The 19,160-nt window shown below is 47.9% G+C and overlaps 2 protein-coding genes across 2 annotated transcripts; one reads left to right on the top strand and one right to left on the bottom strand.

Annotated features, from left to right (window-relative positions):
- Positions 1-2,259: 2,259 nt before the first annotated feature.
- Positions 2,260-11,564, bottom strand: pgs1 (phosphatidylglycerophosphate synthase 1). The gene is made up of 11 exons (XM_079756422.1): positions 11,439-11,564; positions 9,231-9,432; positions 8,631-8,708; positions 8,442-8,541; positions 7,862-8,051; positions 7,363-7,541; positions 6,110-6,354; positions 5,498-5,789; positions 4,814-4,962; positions 4,608-4,730; positions 2,260-2,740 (listed from the first exon to the last, which is right to left on the bottom strand). Exons 1-10 carry the CDS (start codon positions 11,552-11,554, stop codon positions 4,611-4,613), a joined length of 1,671 nt encoding a protein of 556 aa, XP_079612548.1. The 5' UTR covers positions 11,555-11,564; the 3' UTR covers positions 2,260-2,740; positions 4,608-4,610.
- A 1,209-nt stretch (positions 11,565-12,773) lies between these two features.
- On the top strand, positions 12,774-15,729 carry LOC307090025 (suppressor of cytokine signaling 3-like). Its single transcript, XM_079756551.1, has 3 exons — positions 12,774-12,950; positions 13,780-14,134; positions 14,580-15,729. Exons 2-3 carry the CDS (start codon positions 14,006-14,008, stop codon positions 15,162-15,164), a joined length of 714 nt encoding a protein of 237 aa, XP_079612677.1. The 5' UTR covers positions 12,774-12,950; positions 13,780-14,005; the 3' UTR covers positions 15,165-15,729.
- The last annotated feature ends 3,431 nt before the right edge of the window (positions 15,730-19,160 follow it).

The following is a 19,160-nucleotide window of genomic DNA, read 5'->3' as shown; positions in this document are numbered from 1 at the left end:
TTGTTAATGTTTGTCCCTATAAAACAATAATGGTAAAAAAAAAAAAAAATACAAAACATGACGGTAACTCAGTCACTTAAACCGTCCAATCTGAAGGCTCTACTTAACCACTCCCCCTTCTCACTTTCACCAATGCAAAGCGAACAGAACTGAGTAGGGGAGGGCGTAGCCTAACTAGTTTGTAAACGACCCAGAGAAACGCAACGCAAATTCAATGTGAACGTGTATGAGCCTTAAATAAAATCCCGGACGATATTGAAATTCCGCCACACATTTTTTTAAAAGTGTCTCAAAAAGAGGGCATGTCCGGGCAAAAAAGGACGTCTGGTTACCCTACGTACGGGAAACCCATTTGATTCCTACCTGTTCGGAGGTACAGGTCGGAGAGACTCACCACTTAGCAAATGCGGCGACCTCAGTCTGAATACAACCCAGACTTCTGCCTCATCCTGCACACCAAATGACTGTGATTCCTCACTTCAATGCAGGCCCACTGTGCACTGATTAACGTCCTGTTTACACATGAGACGTTGGGGAACAGCTGTGAGATGACCAGATTTGGAGAAGAACAAGATATAGTCTCGAGAAGCACATGCAGGCTTATTTGCTTGCATTAGTTAGAAATAATAGGACAAGTGGGTCTCTCTGCTAATGTTGAACCTATGCAGCTGGATCAGACAACCCAGTAGAACAATTCAAAGGTTTCATTGAGTCAACTGATAGAATCCCTGCTCGCTTGCCTGTCCTCCGGCCAGGGCAATTTCCTGTGAGACGGTGGATGACCTGGAGAGCTCCAACGTGGTGAAGTTAGTTTGTTGTTGAATATTCAAGATATATATATATATATATTGCCGGACACTTTATACACTTTATTTTATTATTGCATATTTTTATATTCCATGGGCTGCTGTAACAAGTGAATTTCTCATGCATAGGATTCAATACATTTATTATCTTATTTTATTCGACAGATATTCGCATATTCGTTTCGGGTTCATCAGCGGTTCCTGCCGTCCTTTCACTCAGTCTTGGTCGACAACCAAGGGACCCCCACTTGCCCCTTGCACTATTGTAAATAAATTACTCCGTTAATTTCCTATGGAATACGCCTTTTTACGCCATAGTTTCCATGGTATTGCACCAAAACACCCCAAACCAATGCAGAACTGTTCTAATAGGTGGTAGGCCTACTGATTAGACACACCCAAGAACAATTTAATTTGTTGCACCTACTATTTGATTTGATTTTTTTTTTAAAGAATCCTATTAATTTCCTATGGAAAACAGCCTTTTCTCAATAGCTGCCATGGTATTGCACCAAAACACCCAAAACCAATGCAGTACTGTTCTAGCTGGTACAAATTAGACACACCCAAGGACAGGCTAATATAATTTGTTCCTATTTGAGTCCAGTACGCAGTAATCTGCTTTATAACCAGGCAATCAAACCATGTTGAGATGCATGTTTAATTCAATGCGTGTCTGCCATCTCCGTCAGACAATAAGATAAGATGCCTGGTCTGGAAAAGACCTGACTCAGGTTTTGAATTAAGAATAACTTTGTTGTGATTAGATCGAGTTACTGGAGAAGGATAAATCACAAAGAGCTGGACTTTCTCCCTACTTCCCTTGCTTGCTTCAACTCTCCACCGGCCCTCTTGGAGTTCCTATCCAGCCCGTGGCATTATGCTGAGCATTACATACAACATTAAGACCACATGTATGGCTAAATGAAGATCCGTGGAGCGGTGCCAACAAATTCCGCCTATATATTTGGCATTTGGTTCAAAATGGCAATGCAATTTAAATATAATTAATTTGAGAAGGGTCTTGATGTTTTGTTTTTCCTCGTCTGTTTTAAGAAATCGTTAAGTGCTCCCTGGACTCAAGATAATCCTTTTTGCTCTCTGCTATGTTTAAGCCAATACCAATGCACTCAAATCTGTAAAGCTAGCATGCATGCATGTATATTTTTCCATAAAGGTTGGAGACATGGACAGCGGTAATGCATTTTGTGGACAGCAAGAACAAGTGGCCGCTGGACAAGATGGGTTTATCTGTGGAGGTTATGAGGAAGAACCGGCAGGGGTTCAGCCAAACCCGGGAGGGAGCCTACATCTATGGCCTTTTCATGAGAGGTCCGTATTATTATTACAAAAGGGTCAAACACCAGCCAATTGTTACAATACTAAAAGGCATTCACACTAAAACAAGAGTCTCACATTTCATTTCAAGTTTCGTTCTCCGTATAGTTTAATGTACAAAAAAGGTAACAATACATCAACATTGTAGAGTTAGGAACTGGCAAGTTGAGTAATATAGTAAAATCAACCATAAATCATATTTACAATGCATGTTCCTTTTCTTAAGGTAACTTACGCTCTATTTTTTTGAGAAAGAGTGGAAAACCATTATTGAATATATTATTACAGCAATTCCAGAGATGCCATTAAGGTTTTTTTGAATAAATGTAGAATTATAAAAAAACAACATTAAAGGGAATCTTTAAAAATAGTTTCAGAAAGGCAAGAACCCACTGTGCTCTGCGGTTAGTAACATGTAAACCTCTAGTTCAGGACAAGGAGCCCATATGAACATGACTGAGATGAGGAGTGTTACAGTGATTATATTTTCAACCAGTAGTTTTGCGGTGGACCCTCAGAAGGGGGTGATGGCGAAGGCATGGCTGAAGAAGTTCCCCCCCCCCAGTATGTCTGTCCCCTTCGTCAAAGTGCAGCACCTGGAACACACACACACACACACACACACACACACACACACACACACACACACACACACACACACACACACACACACTTTAGCCAAGACTTTCCCTCCAAAGTGGCTGACAACTACTCACAAGTTTTGAAGTTCATTAAATCTGATAAAAACATTAGGGAGCATTTAGTTGCAGTTCAATTGTAACCTAATAATAAAATAAAACGATCCAACAAATGACCAGTATGGATGGATAACGTGTGATCACTTTGAATGAAGGTAGACGTCATCAATACCAATGTGACAGAAAGCTAAAGGCGTTTCACCGAGCCTCCACCAGAGGGAGTGCTGGTTCAAAGAAACACACTGGTCCACCCGAACCAGTTTGGCATGTTAGCGTTTTAAGTAGCTGACAGGGAACGTGAGGGTAAGCAAACACAAAATGAGAATATCAAAGCTCGTGAGCATGTCTCTTATAATAGACCTTTTGGACAAATACTCTGGAGGACCTCCAAACTGTACTGTGCTAACAATAGAGAGCCTGCGTAGGAGTGCTTTTGTTTGTTTCCTGTCCATCATTGAAGATGACTGAACCAGATGCCAGATCAACGCAACACACGCAAACACCACCCGGCAAACATCGCCCGAGTAAACAAACTGGTCGTAGACCAGCCCCTCTTCCGTTCCATTATACTAATAAACACAGACTTGTGGTTTCGTTGTTGTCTCTTTAACCCACATAGTCGGTAGTCTTGTGTGTTTTTCCCACCCACTGCTAGAGGAACCAGTAGTTAGTTCTCATTGATTACAGTCAAGAAAAACCGAAAACAATCAACATTAGTGAAAAAGCCCTACACACAGAGCAACTGTAGAACACATGTTTACACAAAAACACACGTTGCCTAGAAAGCATCTACTAGTTAAGTGACTCAACTCATTTGAACCACAGGTTTTGCATTATTTGACAATAGGTTATTCAAAAGATGCCCCAGGACACCTTCCCTCTTTGAATTACCCGTCCACAACGCAAGGAATTTACTCACACACACACACACACACACACACACACACACACACACACACACACACACACACACACACACACACACACACTTTGATGTAGCCGTCCGCGTGTTACATGCAACGGCTATGTGGGTTTGTGTGTACACGGCACCAGAGATTAATCTTTTTCATCTTCCTGATCTACTTTGGCATCACTCAGGTAGTCATGACAAGGCTGGCGTTTACTGTAACACCCTGGCGCTAAACACTTCCTGTTCCGCTAAAAACAACAACTATATGCACACTCATCAGCTGGCCTCCAGTAACCCAGCGGGCTGCGTACAACTCACTGAATGTGTTTACCGTCCCTAAGCAGCCTCACATCCAGCTCCAAAATACAAGGGCAAAGGTTAGCTTGTCCGTAGCTGGGTCAGCGTTCTGGGAGTCAACGTTGGAGTGCATGTGCATGTTTTGGAACAATGCCATTTCACACTTGCCGGTAAGCCTCCACCTCCCTCTCCCTCCACCCCCCTCTGACAGAGGGCGCCCCGCCCAAGCTGTCAAATCATCCCCGTGCTACCCTGCTGTTAATGACTCACTCCTTAACAGAGTCATCAAAGCAAGTCGCCACATTGTTCTCCCTGGACCCGTGTGGATTTGGTAGGGCTGCTGGGAAGACCAGAGCCCTGGGGCTGGGAATCGCTTCTCACCACAATGACTCCACATGCACGAAAACATTGCAAAGGGTCAGGGTTTGCTGTTAAGTGTGTGTGCTTCAGGAACAGCTTGGCTAGCCTGTTTGTGTGTGTGTGTGTGCATGCCTTCATGTCTGTGTGTGTGTGTGGTGGCTAGCAGAAAGAACCAGTTCATGGGGGAGTTCGACTGACCTCTCAGAAGAAGTTCTTAATGACCGGCGTGACCAGTTTGACCCACAGCTTGACAAAGCACTCGGGACGCTCGAACGTGGCGAGGGAGACCTCCGAGGACCTCTGGTACAACCTTTCCTGCTCCTAAAGGGGAACAAAGAGAACGTGTGAGTGCGTTTGAATTAAAGACGTGTGACTCACTTCTGCTGGCAGACACGGGGCCCTACCTCCTGGAGCTGGGCCCGCAGTTCCCGATTCTCTGTTACTATGGCGATCTGGGCCTCCAGGTCACGGTGAACCGAGCGATAGCCGAAATTAGGCGAGCCAATGAGCGTGAGACACGGCCGGTCCTGGCCTCCCAGGTAAAACCACAGACCTGTCGCGGAGACGAAGAGAAAGCGTGAGGTCAGACTTACGAGCCGCGATCAAGAAAGGCTTTTCTTTCCTCTTTTTTTTTTTCTGCTGGCTCAAACCACAACTAAAAGGAAGCACATGCAGAAATCCCCTGCATGTCTCCAAACCCCAAGTATGAGCGAGGGCGAGTGAGTGAGTGTGTAGCCTGGTCCTCAGGCTACCACGGGAATGACTGTACAAGCCAGCCTCTCACGCTCATGCCCTGACTAACCGCCGGCAGCCCGAGCAGCATTGCTAGGGCCTAGTGGGGCCGGGCAAGCCAAGGGAAATAAAACAAAAACAAGAAATACAGAACAAAAAACAGTCATCTCACTGACCGCCGACTGGACCGAGGGCTATGCGGAGTCCAAACGCGGGGATGAAATATCCCTGCCTTGTGTTTACACAGCGCGTGTTAAGGCGGTGGATTTTCCTATAAAGTCAACCTGAGATGGGGGGGGAAGTACTCAGCCCTCTAATACCATGTGTGCGTGCGTGCGTGCGGCCCGTCGACCCACCCTTGGCGTGGAAGGTCCACTGCGGCCGGTGATACTCGTAGAGGTGCACGCGTTCCTGCTGGCCCAGCTGCCGCACGCTGCCGTAGAACTGCCGGGCGATGTGCACGTACGCGGCGGGGATGGCGCCGGCCACGCCCCTGGCGCCGTAGAAGCCGTTGACCTCCGGCGAAGCGGTGAGGATGCGGTAGTCGGCGGCGGCGCCCAGCACCAGCCTCATGTAGGCGCGGGTCAGGTTGAAGTAACCCGAGGTCAGGAACACCGTGGCGTCGGGGCCGCCCTTGGTCAGCAGACGCTGGAGAGGAGGGGCGTGGTTTAAGGCTCACAGAGAGAGAGGAATGTGGCGGCCCCCGTCAGGGGATGGAGAGAGAGGCCGGGTGGGTGGACAAGGACCCTCAAGGCTCCATTTCTCCATTTCCTTCCTTTGTGGTTTGTAAAAGGGCGTCCATTAAATGGATGAAACGTCTGAGCGCGTGAGTGAGTGAGTGTGTGTTCAACATTCACCATGACCTTCTGGCTTGGAAATCAGGAAACGGTCAAAGCGTTATAAACTTAAGGTAGCAAACCCGACTCATCCCCTCCCACCTAACCCGCCCACCCGGCCTGCCAGCTCACCTGGGTGACCTGCTCGTCCATGTTGATCCCCAGGGGCTTCATCTGGACCAGGGGGAACACCCATGTGTCCCTTTCATCTTCCTCCCCCTCCCCCTCCCCCTCCTGCTGCTGCTGCTCCTTTTTCCTCTCAGCCTGCTCCTCCTCCTCCTCCTGCCAGTGGTTGGTCAGGTGCTGCCTCAGGCGCGCCGTGTTCACCACCCCCATGATGTGCTCCCTGGCCGACGCCGAGAACTCCTTTCGGTTGCCTGGGAGAGGTCACATGGAGAGGTCAGATGAAGGGCGTGCGGCACGAAGCGGCCACACTCATGCAAAGCACATAGGCGACCAGCTGGTACATTTTACTAGCTGTGAACATGCACAGGCATAGCAGGATCCAGATGGGCCACGGTCGGAGTGAGTGAGTGAGTGAGTGAGTGTCTGTTCGAGTGAGTGTTAGTCTGCGCGCGTCTCTCTGAATGTGTGTGTGTGTGTGTGTGTGTGTGTGTGTGTGTGTGTGTGTGTGTGTGTGTGTGTGTGTGTGTGTGTGTGTGTGTGTGTGTGTTCGCCCCACACCAGAATTTTCATTAAAGATTGCCTGGAGCCGTTTTAAAAGGCATGACTCACAGAGGAGAGGGATGGGAAGGGAGCAGAGGGGAGTGGAAATGCAATCTCCGTTTTATTCCTGTATGGGCTGTGTTTTACTGCAAGCTGCTCCTCTGCTCCGCTCGGAGTCTGTGCTCGTTTTTGAATGACTAGTGTGTGTGTGTGTGTGTGTGTGTGTGTGTGTGTGTGTGTGTGTGTGTGTGTGAGAGTGAGAGAGTCTGCGAGTGGGGGGGGGCGTTTGTGCATACAGAGTTCCCACTCCAGATCGTCTTCCAGCAACGTTGTGACATCAACAGCCACGCTGTTCCTGGTGTCTGTTTCAGCTGCGGTCCAGGCCTGCAGCAGACATGATGTCATTCATCCTGGCCGTGCAAGGATCCTGGCCGACTGCATAGCGGTCGCGTGCACGCACGCACGCACGCGCGACACACGTACATCGTGCGGCCTGTCACTCATTTCCTCCTTCATTACTTTCCCCAGGTACGGGCAAGCGCAATAACAATCACACACATTCACTCTGTCTGTAGAAATCCGATTACATGTCCTGTCTAAATATTTTTAGATGATGGATCTACAGACCCAACTCCATCACATGGTGTTACCCCCTGCATGCACGCACTCACACACACACACACACACACACACACACACACACACACAGAGGCGCTCACCGTTGTACGGGTGCACCCTGCCCTCCAGCATGGACACAGAGTCGTCCGGGTGCAGCTGCAGCGAGACGTCCCCCACGGCCCCCACCAGTGAGGCGAAGAAGTCCGCCACCTCCTGGCAGTCCTCCAGCAGGACGTAGCGGTCCTGGCGGTTGGTGAAGTACGAGTCGCTCAGGTTGGCCCTGGGAGGTGAAGGGGTTCGGGGGTACAGAGTCGGTAAAAACAAAAAAAAATTATTAATAAAATGAGAGCTGTGTTTGAGAATTAGGTATAAAAGAGGGGTGGAGAGGGAGTGGGAGAGGAAACACCTTTTCCCAGCATTCAGTGCAGTGAGTGAGTGAGTGGGTGAGTGAGTGAGTGAGTGAGTGAGTGAGTGAGTGAGTGAGTGAGTGAGTGAGTGAGTGAGTGAGTGAGTGAGTGAGTGAGTGAGTGAGTGAGTGAGTGAGTGAGTGAGTGAGTGAGTGAGTGGGTGGGTGGGTGAGTGAGAGGGGGGTCGGCCCACCCGCTGATGATGACGCTGTCGTCGAACAGGTACACCTTGATGTGCTGCACTCCGATGGTCTCGTTGAAGCGCTGGGGCATCAGCAGGCGCAGCAGGCCCCGCAGGTCGGGAGTGTGGTACAGGGACACCCGCACCTGGGACGCGTAGCGCTGCAGCAGCGGCAGCAGCATGGTGCGGGAGTTCTGCCGGCCTGGACGGAGACACAAGAAGGACGCGCGGCCACAGATTAGCAGTGGATGTTTGTGAATCAAAGACTCAGGTTTTTATTTGTCACATACTCATGACAGGTTGTGCGGTGAAAGGTCTGTGTGACAAACTATGCATTGCTCTGCTTGAAATATAAAATACAATAGAATAAAAATTGAATACAATAGAATTCTTAACAGAAATATGTACACAGAAGATAGATAAGTATTAAGTTATTGCCAGGGTGCACGTGTGTGTGTGTGTGTGTGTGTGTGTGTGTGTGTGTGTGTGTGTGTGTGTGTGTGTGTGTGTGTGTGTGTGTGTGTGTGTGAGACACGCGCACGTGTGTGCAGGTGTGCGCGCGTCGGTCGCCCAAACAAGCGAGGGAACGAACCTCGTGATCCTCGCATGTAGTCGAGCAGGATGGAGACCTGCAGTGCAGGCCCGTCGCCCGGCTGCTGCGGGCGCGCCAGGGCCTCCTCCACACAGTCCACCTGCAGACGGGGACAGCAGAGCGGGGTAAGGCCCTGGGCCGAGGCCACAGAAGGGAGAAACTTCCACCAGAACTTGCGTTCCGACCCACCAGCTCCTGCTCCAGTTGGCCCGTGCCCAGGTACAGCGAGGCCATCACCACGCGCCGTTTGGCTGTTTTGATCCGCGACTGAAATAATAAATCAAGTACATTGATAAATATGTCAGCGCAACTTGCATGTCGGCATTCCGGCTCCCATTTATAAACTTTGTCATCTCAGGTACAGGCTATATTGACTTGAGATAACTCTGCAACTCTGGCAGCAGACATGCAGCAAGGCATTGTTGTGGGAACAAATAGTACTTATCTCCAAATCATTTACAAAAACAGAAATACCTGGCACAGCATGGAGACATTTGTGTTTGTGTTAAACGGGGAGGGAAAAGGAGAGACCGAGAGGAAGAGACACGACTATTATTAACCGCATGTGACAGAAATCTAATTTTAATCTTCCTCCCAAGATTCCCGTAAGAAGGAATCAACAATAGGGAAACAACAAGTTTTTTCCTGATACACAAATCAGAAACCGATCCAAGGGACATTTTGTCGACGGGTCACGACAGCACCAACAAAACAGGTTGAAAGAAGGGTAGAACTACAGCGACGACGGCAATGACAGCTTGCTTTGTTTTAGCCTAACCCCCTCCTCACCTTGATGGCTTGGTAGAACTGGCTGGGGGAGGACAGTACGTGGATGTGCGCGCCCGGCACCCTGAAGCCGGGCGCGTGCTCAGCCATCCACTGGAATTGTGTGAGAAGTCCATCGGTCTCCTTAAGTCCTGCCGACCGGGGGACACAGTGGGGGGCCGGCTCCGCCTCAGCCAGGAGGGGGGCCAGCAGAAGCACAGAGGACCTGAGAGAGGGCATGAGGGGCGGGAAGGGGCTAATGAGTATCTCTTAACAAAACATTTTGCTGATGGTGTCCATACATGTTAAGAGCTAGGGTAGGCTGTCTATTTTAGAAACATTTATTGGACCGATTTGTTCTATTCCGTTTACATCCCGACAGCTCCAACAAACACATTTCTGCGGCTGTCTCAGGCCTGTTATTAGCCTTGTCGTTCAACTTGCTCTGATTGAAATGATTGGATGGCCGTCCGATCTATCTACCTAACCACCAGGCCACATGCAGGCACTCAATGCACATGACCTTCCACAAGGCTAGGAAGACCTTTTGCTAAAGCTAGCAAGAAAGTTACGTGTTTTGGGGGAGTGGCTGCAGCGGGAGGCCTGAAGGGAGGGGAGGGATCTTATCAGTCCATACTTTAAAAATCTAGCTAACCCTGGCCGGGTTCGCCAAATTACATCCCCTAGCTTTAGGCCCCAAAGTACACAAAGTGCTTCATATTTGTAGCATGATCCGGAGCACATGCTCCAGGTCAGGCTGCTCCTATGTATATAGTATACACATGCCATATATTCTTTCCTATCAGACTCTATTCTACTTTGGTCCAAGTGGATTCACAACATTCTTTCGCTTCTGCTCCGACATGGCCATAGACAAGAAATCCTTGACTTCCTAAATCATGGACACACACACACACACACACACACACACACACCATTCTTTGAAATTATTTATATCGCTTTACCACCTTCCACCAGTGTAATGAAAGGTGCAAAGTCAAACGAATAGCGGTTTGTTTTTCTCTGCCATTATATTTATGTGAGCTCATCTGTTTTAATAAATATTTGTGTTGTTTCCTTTGTTGTATTGACAGGCTTAAAATGGTCACATTTGCATGCAGATCAAGTCTTATGTATGGCTTGACGTTGTGGCTGTTTTACCCAGATAACATATAGCCCGCCCAAGACACATGGGCAGCACTCACACTTTGCACACTTAAAAACAAACATGACATGCTCAAGCTACCAACACCTTGAATTTAAGACAGCCAAAAGGTAGGCTAGCAGTTAGCTCTGGCCATTTGTTTCCAACAATGACGACACGAAGTAAGGCAAGGGAGCCAAATTATCGACATTACCATCGTTTTTACAATAAATGCAAAGCGGATGGTTGTGTGTGCGTGTGCCTGTGCGCGTGAGTGTGCGTCATGCCTGATTGGAAGCATCGGATTTGAATATAAGTCTACATTGTTACCCCAAACCTGACTGCAGAAACTCGTGACTATACCATTATACTTCCTTATCCTTATACCCTTTTCAATAGCACCAGCTGAGGGCTACATTCTCGTTTTTGAAGTGACAACAGGTGTCTTGACTCACCTTACAATGATTAAAAATCTGATAAGCACATTCCAAGTATTGCATTACCGTATCAGTTTGTCATACAATGGGTGTCAGTTTTATGAATCATGAAAAATAAATAAAACTAAATGAATGAACAATTGTTATAAGTCGAGTATGACCGTTGGTGGGTGGGTCCACATGCCTTCATTTTTGTCCGCGTTCTTGTATATTCATATGCGAGTTTCTGTTATGCATGCGACATTGACTGAACTATTGGTTTAGTGAATGTGTGGTAACATTTACATGCAGATATGCGTTAATAATATGAACAAACTTCAAGGCAACTCAATTCATTAAACTGATAGAAAGGGTGTTACATCACAACACATGAGATGGACTTCCAAATCCTTTGAGCACATTTCCATGCATGTCAGTGATGCCATCTCTACCAAATAGCTTAGATTGGCGCCGACAAACCACGATAACATAACGTTTGTATGGGTTCATGTATTTGTACGGGTTCGAGACTAATGTCTGTTCATTATAGCAGGCTTGCTAGCTAGAACATACTGTGCCTTTTGCTTAACCGCAGGGAGGACATCATTGTAGGTGAAACCAACGACCACTCATTCGTCGTACATGTGTTAATCGTTGACGTATTCGTCTTACCCTTTTCTTCTGTCCCGTGTGCGAAAGAATCGATCCGATATTCGTGTGAAGACACCGGCAAAGGCCGGTGTGTACACAGAGTACACCAGCCGCCTCCAGGACATGGGAGCCGCCATTGCAGCAGCAGGCAGATAGGGGGAGTTTTGAATTAACTTTATCAACAAAGGGGGACACCTTCACACACACACACACACACACACACACACACACACACACACACACACACACACACACACACACACACACACACACACACACACACACGCACACACGCACGCACGCACGCACACACACACACACACACACTGCATCTCTCTTGACAACTCTCTGGGTTCACGGTCTTCTACCGAAGATCGATACTTTGACATTTGTGTATAACTTAATACAAATAGAACTTAAACATAACACTTGAGTGTCAAGTTGGACGTATTTGAAAATCATTATTAACATTATGTCAATGTTTGTTTGGCTTGTGTGTGTGTGTGTATATATATCTATCTAATCTATTTATCTATATATCTATTTAACTATATATATCTATTTAACTATATATATATATATATATATATATATATATATATATATATATATATATACATATACATATATATATACATATAGATAGATAGATAGATAGATAGATAGATAGATAGATAGATAGATAGATAGATAGATATAGATATATAATATATACATATATATATACATATATGTATAACTTTTTATATTAATTTATATATGGCGTGTGCGTGTGAGCGCGCGTCCGTGCGTGTGTGTGTGTGCTGGCGTTAATTTTCATATAGGCTGGATAAGCCGCAGACGTATTTCATAAACTGAAGAGCATTCATATTACTCAACTGATATTACTGTAAGTCCTTACAACACTATTCCGCTCAGTGGTTTCTGCTGTGGTTTCATCCTTATAATGGTGTAATATTTTTTGGGCCATATCTCTCTTTTCACCTTGTAACGAATGGAACCCACCAATACCAGGAAACAGTCCGGCAAAGGTCATGCTGATTATTTATGGGCACTCTGCCAAGAGCGCGCGTGTAGAGCATGTGTATGCATTTGGGAGTGTATGTCTGCGTGTGCGTGTATGCGTGTGCGTGTACGTATGCGCGCGCGTTTGTGTGTTAGTGTGTGTGTGTGTGTGTGTGTGTGTGTGTGTGTGTGTGTGTGTGTGTGTGTGTGTGTGTGTGCGTGTGTGTGTGTGTGTGTGCGTGTGTGTGTGTGTGTGTGTGTTTATGTCTAGTTACTGGAAAGAGGAGGCGGGGTTTACCAGAGCTGAGGACTGGAAACCTAGCCTACCGTAATCTACCTCCAAACGGAGTAGTGGCGTTACCGATATCATCACATTCCGCTGCAGAGAAGAAGAACCCACTCAGGGATTTTTACTGGATTTTAATGACTGAGTTAATAATTTATTTTACACTACTCTTGAGGAATTGGGATATCTCGTCTTTTTACTCTGAAGTGTTGCCTTCCACCACCATAGACAACATCTACGAGGTAAGCGATGGTAGCCCATGCGCGCTGCATCGAAGCATCCGAGCCCTCATTCGGATGTCGGCTATGAATGATCCAAGTTCAAGAATAGTCCTGTGTCTGTGTGCAATATCGCGATTCACACGTTAAGGTAGCCAACGCGCATTGTGCAACAGTGGCGGTACCACATCAACGTACTCTTCTGCGCACTGCAGCCACAAACCGATCGCCGTCCAATCGCCGAACATCCACATGAAAGTATATGAAATCGGAATCGACTTTTTTAATGTGAGCGCTGCTATAGCGGTCCGCTATAGCGCCTATCGCATTGCTTAACGTCATATCCCGCACGGTATGCCCCGTGGGCTTCTCTCAATAGCCAGGCAACTGCAAGACGTAAGCACCCTCTTGGACGCCGGACGGGACATTATAATGAGAAACTACGGAATGGACCTTGTGTTGTCTAATTTGAAAATACGGGTTATTCATTGAAAAGCGCGCCGGACTGGTAGGCAACATGGTGACCCGGTTTCTGAAACCCCTTGTGGGACCCCCGATCGAAGACAATTGAAAGCAATCAGGATCTGGTTGCAGTCTGGCTGTTGGGTGCAGTATAATTTTTACTAGTAACCGGGTTTTGTCCTTAATCCCAAAAAAGCATGCACGTTTAAATACGATACCCCGTGCTGATATGCTGTTAAGTGGGCCTATAACGCCTGGATCTTGTGAAATAGAATTGCAACGTTGCCAAGTATGTGCGTTCATCTTTAACGTCTTCTGCAATCCAAATAGGTGGGTAGAAACTAAAACCAGAGGCTTGTCTCTAATCCCGTTTCCCCTGCGCTGTCCGTAGCTGTGTGTAGGCGCTCTCTCTCGGCCCCTCTCTGGACGCACCAGCCTCCTCTACTCCAGGGACCTGGACTCCGCGACTGACCCCCACTTCCCTGCTCCTCTACCCCTCTCCTGCCTCTCCTTCCCTCCCCCTCTCCCCGCTCTCTCCCTCACCTGTCTCCCCCTGCCCTCCCGCACGGGGCCCCCTGCCTCTCGCCCCGCCGGCCGAGGCAGGGGGCCATGGCGCCATGGTAACCCTCAGCCGACACAAGCCCGCCGCCATGAGCAGCGCGACCCCCCAAGAGGGCAAGGGTCGAGGGTCGAACCTAGCCCCGGACCGCTACAAGCCCTTCAGCTCGCAGGCACACTACCAGCAGGTCAGTTCACCCCCCGGGCCAGAGGCAGTAACGGAAGGAGTTCATGGCTTTAAGGTTTGCTGCATGTCCTCCCCTCTATCTCCCATCCCTTCCTCTCCATCTCACTCTATAACAAAGCATTAAAAATGCAAAGGAAAAAAAAAAAAAAAGCATTGCCATAGGAAAGAGTTTCTCTTGTAACTTCTCCGCTCCAGAAATTAGAATATCATAGTAAAAAAAGGTTTACAATATATATGGAACACAAAAGTATGGTAAAGAAAAACATATGTAGAATGATTTGTAAATGTACAGAAAATGTATGCATGTAAAGAAAAAGGTGTATAAAGACGGGCGTGTAACATGCACATAAAGCGTGACCATACATATACACAATAAAGTGGTTCAAGAAAAAAAGACATCCCACACCTGGTACCCCTCTGATGGCGCTCTCCCCCCCCCCCCCCAGGTCATGATGGCCCTGCGTAAGCTCCGGGAGAGCGGCTTCTACTGGGGGGCCGTGGGGGGCCGCGAGGCCAGCTCTCTGCTGCGCTCGGAGGCGCCCGGCACCTTCCTGGTGCGCGACTCCTCGGACCACCACCACTTCTTCACGCTCTCCGTCCAGACGGCCCGCGGCACCAAGAACCTGCGCATCCACAGCGAGCGGGGGGGCTTCTTCCTGCAGCCGGACCCCCACAGCGTCCGGCAGCCGCCGCAGTTCGACTGCGTGCTGAAGCTCATCGCCCACTACATGGGCAAAGGCCCCGAGCACTGGGGCGAGGTCGGGGGCGCGGCGGCGGCGACGATGGTGGGGGCGGGGCCGGGGGTGGGCACGGCGACGGGCGGCAGCGTGTACCTGATCCACAGCGGCGGGGAGAAGGTGGCGCTGGAGCTGCGGCGGCCCCTGTCCTCGTCCCTCTCCTCCCTGCAGCACCTCTGCCGTCGGACCCTGAACAACCGGCGCGGGGGTGGTCTGGGGGGGAGCGCGGGCCGAGGCGAACAGCTCCCGCACACGCTCAGAGACTTCCTGGAGGAGTACGACGCCCCCATCTGAGGGGTGGGGGGGATGCGGCCGAGGTAGAGGTCTCCCAACCCCTTAAAGGGCAGACATGTGAGGTGAATTGTGCCATTGGAAAAAAACAACAAAAAAAAAACCCGCCCCCACCCCCAATCACAGTAGAGCAGAATGTGACGAGAAACCGCGCTTTTGACGATCCGGGCGTAGGCGTGCGCCCGTGTTGATATTAATTGAACAGCGTCTTGGCCCCAGAGGTGGGCAGAACACAAGAGCCAAGGCAAGGGTCCGCTTAGCTACGGAGAGTTAGTCAACTCCATCTTCCTCCTTCATTTCTCACCGCCAGTCAAATAGCCAATGTGTGTGTGTGTGTGTGTGTGTGTGTGCGTGTGTGCGTGTGTGTGTTGCAATTTTCCTAGTTGTTGTTGACGCAGAGCAGAGCCTCAAAGAAAATGATATGAAAAGGATGTTGACCAGATCTCGTCAATTTGAACAGTGGCACTGACTGAGACAATCAGTATGCCTCAGTGATCAAATGTGGTTCTCTCTCTCTCTCTCTCTCTCTCTCTCTCTCTCTCTCTCTCTCTCTCTCTCTCTCTCTCTCTCCATCTCCTCCTGGTCAGCTGTTGAAAACCACTCTTTTTTTTTTCAGGGCCAAGTGGGACATAAGTGTCTTTCTGGGGCTATGAATGTGTGAATGTGTTTATTATGTTAGTCACACGGTTTATATCGCCATTGCCCGTCAAAGCTCATTGTCTTGTAAGAGGATGTGGGCGCGGACAAATCCATACAAAGAAGACGCACACAGACACACACACACACACACTGAAAGAGTGGAAAACAGGTTGATCATGTTTGGAACATTAGAGTGAAAAAGAGTACATCATCTGTCTTATTGTTAGTCCAGCCCTTACCGTCTAAACTTCAGCCTCTCTCCTCCCTTTCCCGCTCCCTCTCTCCCTCCCTCCTTCCCTCTCTTTCTCTCTTTGGAAGTGACAGAAAGCAGTAGACGGTTGTCATGGAGACCAACAGCCTGGCGGGGGACCAGGGGGGTCCGACAGCGCTTCTCGCGTGGATCTGGTCTGAGCCTGAGAGGAAGACAGATAGCCCAGGGGAGGGAAGGAGGAGAAAAAAAATACTCAACGCAGTCATAAAACGCTGAGCGGGATTGGATGTGGAGGGGAGAGAGGAGCGGGAAACGGGATTAAGGAGAGGGAAAGGGGAGGGGGCAGGGTGGAAGAGGAGGAGACATGATGGTATATAGTGGGGGGGGGGGGAACACAACAGACCAAGCCAGAGAAGCCGTGAGACGTCCTTTAATGTCCTCAAAGAATGCCCCCCCTATTTCTATGTTAACATCCTCTCCTCCACAATTGTCATCATTTATAGCTCAGAACACTGTGTTTGGTCTTCAGTGTGTGTCTGTGTGTGTGTATGTGAGAGACTCAGCGTCTATGGGTCTGGTTCTGTGTGAAGGTAACGCGGATCATCGCTCACTCCAGTTCTCCACGTCATCCGTGACTATGAAGGAGACTTCCTAGAACTTAGGAAACGAGACAGGAAAATAATCGTAAGACGAATGAAGTTAAATTCCGGTAAAGGTTTCTCAGCTCATCCAGTTTCTTTCAACACTGCAACGTATTCCCTTACGATGGCATTTACTCTCCCCACATGTCAAGGGAACTCCCACGAGTCACGGCCTGAAGGCTTTTCAAGACAAAAAGTCTGAATTTTTGTCAAACCTGTTACGGTAATTTCTTTTAAAATCTGTTAGTATTGTATTGTAATGTCTGTACTTTTATCCGACAACGGCGTGTAAAATGAGTCTAATCCATAGGATAATTATTTAGCAACGTTTTGGGGAGGACTTCGTAGTGGAAGGAATGAGTGCAAGGAAATACCGTAACAGTACCAGTTTGGTCCAATCCCTATAGTCTTATTTGACCTAATCAACGCCATGTGTTAGGCCTATGTAAGCGCATGTAGTGTGTGAATCATTTGTCTTTTATAAAGACTCCTTAACAACTGGCTGGCCACTAGTCTGGCAAATACAAGCTGTAATACCTGAAGTAAAATGGAAAAAAAATGCATTACAAAAACGAAAAAAATAACTGAAAGGACCTTTGCACATATTTATATTTCTAAAATATTTCAATAATTTATATTAAAGAGCACTATTTTTACGAAAGTGAATGGATTTCCACTGTGTGTTGATTTGTATTGTCGTGTCAACTTCTTTTGAGTTAACCAGTAGAAGACAACAGCATTGAACTTTATTGCTTATGCATATTTAATAAGGTCAAGCCAAAAATCATATTTCTAAATTGTCATCTCAATATCCAGAAGGAAATTTGTTCATTATTAAGATTCTTATTAGATGTAGGTTATGCCTTTGCGGTACACGTTAATAATGTTTCGTGACCACGGCAACTTAGGCTCAAAAACGACACTGGTCGGCTGTTTTCATTTTCTTCTCTACAAAAGCATTGCGGCTAAATTCCATAGTCATCAGTAAGTATAGGTCCAGGAGGGGTGGGGGAGTCATTTTCGGGATTTTCTGCCATATTGTGTAAGCACACAAGCACGCGCGTGCGCGCACATCTACACACACGCACACATCCTTTTGAAATAGAAATTCCCAGAAGCTCATAGTTGTTTTGGGCTAGCACCACAACAAACCCCCCCTCTCCACCGCTCCCTTCCCACCACACGACACACGCACACGCGCGCGCGCGCGCACACACATGCGCTCAGACGCGCACACCCTGGTTGACACAGCAGTCACTGTGTAGAGAGCTCACTTTGGGGTGGACCTAACGGGAAAGGAATGCGGCAGGGTTTTATACATCCTGCCGGAGGGGCTGAGTGAGGATGCTGTTCTACCCTCTCTCTCTCTCTCTCTCTCTCTCTCTCTCTCTCTCTCTCTCCCCTCTCTCTCTTTCCCTCCCTCTCTTTCTATCCTCCCCCTCTGACTCTCTCCCCCACCTCTCTCTCTCTCTCTCTCTCTCTCTCTCTCTCTGAGACTATGGGGTTTACTCTGTGTATGTGTACACACCCGTTGTGAGTGTGAGGTCAAATGGGTGAAAGGGCCCACGTGGAACAGATTTATAATGCTCTGTAGTTTCTGTGTGTGTGTGTCTATGTGCAGGTGTATTTGTCATCTGTGCATGAGCGTGTTTGTGTGTCTTTCTGTGAGACAATGTGGTTATGTGAATGTGCACGTCTTTTGGGACTTTATGTGCGTATGTGTTTGTCTAAATTTGTGTGCATGTTTGTGTATCTTTATGTGTGTTTGTCTTCGTGTGTGTATGTCTTTATGCTTTCCGAAATATGTGTTTTTGTGATTTGGTATGTTAATGTGCGTGCGTGTGTTTGTGTGCATTTGTCTTTATGCGTGTGTGCGTGGTTGTGTAACTTCATGTGTGTGTGTTTTTGTGTACATTTCTCTCGATGCATATGTGTGTGTGTGTGTATATGTATGCACTCCTGTGTGTTTGTGCGCGCAGTCTTCTGTCTGTCTGTCCGTGTGTCTGTGTGTCTGGTGTGTCTGTGTGTGAGGTTGTGTGTGTCTGTGTGTGTGTGTGTGACAGCAAGCAAGTGTAAAGGGTATCAGTCAGGGGGGAGGGGGGGGGGTCTCCAGCCAAATTGCTGACTGTAAAATTAAGCAAAGGCAGAGTTTCTTCATATCCCCCTGCTTCTCTCTTTTTTTTCTCTCTCTCTCTCTCTCTCTCTCTCTCTCTCTCTCTCTCGCGCTCTCTCTCTTACACACACATTCATTATTTTGCTCGCTCGCTCACACACGGTTCCCATTCCCTGCATACTTCGTGTTCTGTCTGAAGCGGGCTTCCAGGAAAGGGGCACTTTAATTGAGTTGAGTTTTACGGCTTGCCTGGTGTGAGTGTGTGCATGAGAAAGAGCGAATTAGTTTTTATATGTTTGTGTGTGTGTGTGTGTGTGTGTGTGTGTCAGAGAGAGACACGTAATATGCAGAAGTGAGCATGTGTGTGTGCATACAAGAGTTTACAAGAGATGAAA

This window comes from Pollachius pollachius, assembly GCF_949987615.1.
Source record: "Pollachius pollachius genome assembly, chromosome: 19".
Taxonomy (NCBI): domain Eukaryota; kingdom Metazoa; phylum Chordata; class Actinopteri; order Gadiformes; family Gadidae; genus Pollachius; species Pollachius pollachius.
The sequence above is the reverse complement of the archived record's forward strand: the minus strand, read 5'-3'. Positions and strand labels throughout refer to the sequence as shown.

What these genes read in the sequence shown, in the direction of transcription:
- pgs1 (XM_079756422.1), bottom strand. Translation starts at nt 11,554, where the DNA reads ATGGCGGCTCCCATGTCCTGGAGGCGGCTGGTGTACTCTGTGTACACA. An exon ending in CTACATGCGAGGATCACGAG is followed by an intron (nt 8,052 to 8,441) that starts GTTCGTTCCCTC and finishes GTCTCCGTCCAG; the next exon opens with GCCGGCAGAACTCCCGCACC. An exon ending in TGGACGAGCAGGTCACCCAG is followed by an intron (nt 5,790 to 6,109) that starts GTGAGCTGGCAG and finishes CCTCCTCTCCAG; the next exon opens with CGTCTGCTGACCAAGGGCGG.
- LOC307090025 (XM_079756551.1), top strand. Translation starts at nt 14,006, where the DNA reads ATGGTAACCCTCAGCCGACACAAGCCCGCCGCCATGAGCAGCGCGACC. An exon ending in CGCAGGCACACTACCAGCAG is followed by an intron (nt 14,135 to 14,579) that starts GTCAGTTCACCC and finishes CCCCCCCCCCAG; the next exon opens with GTCATGATGGCCCTGCGTAA.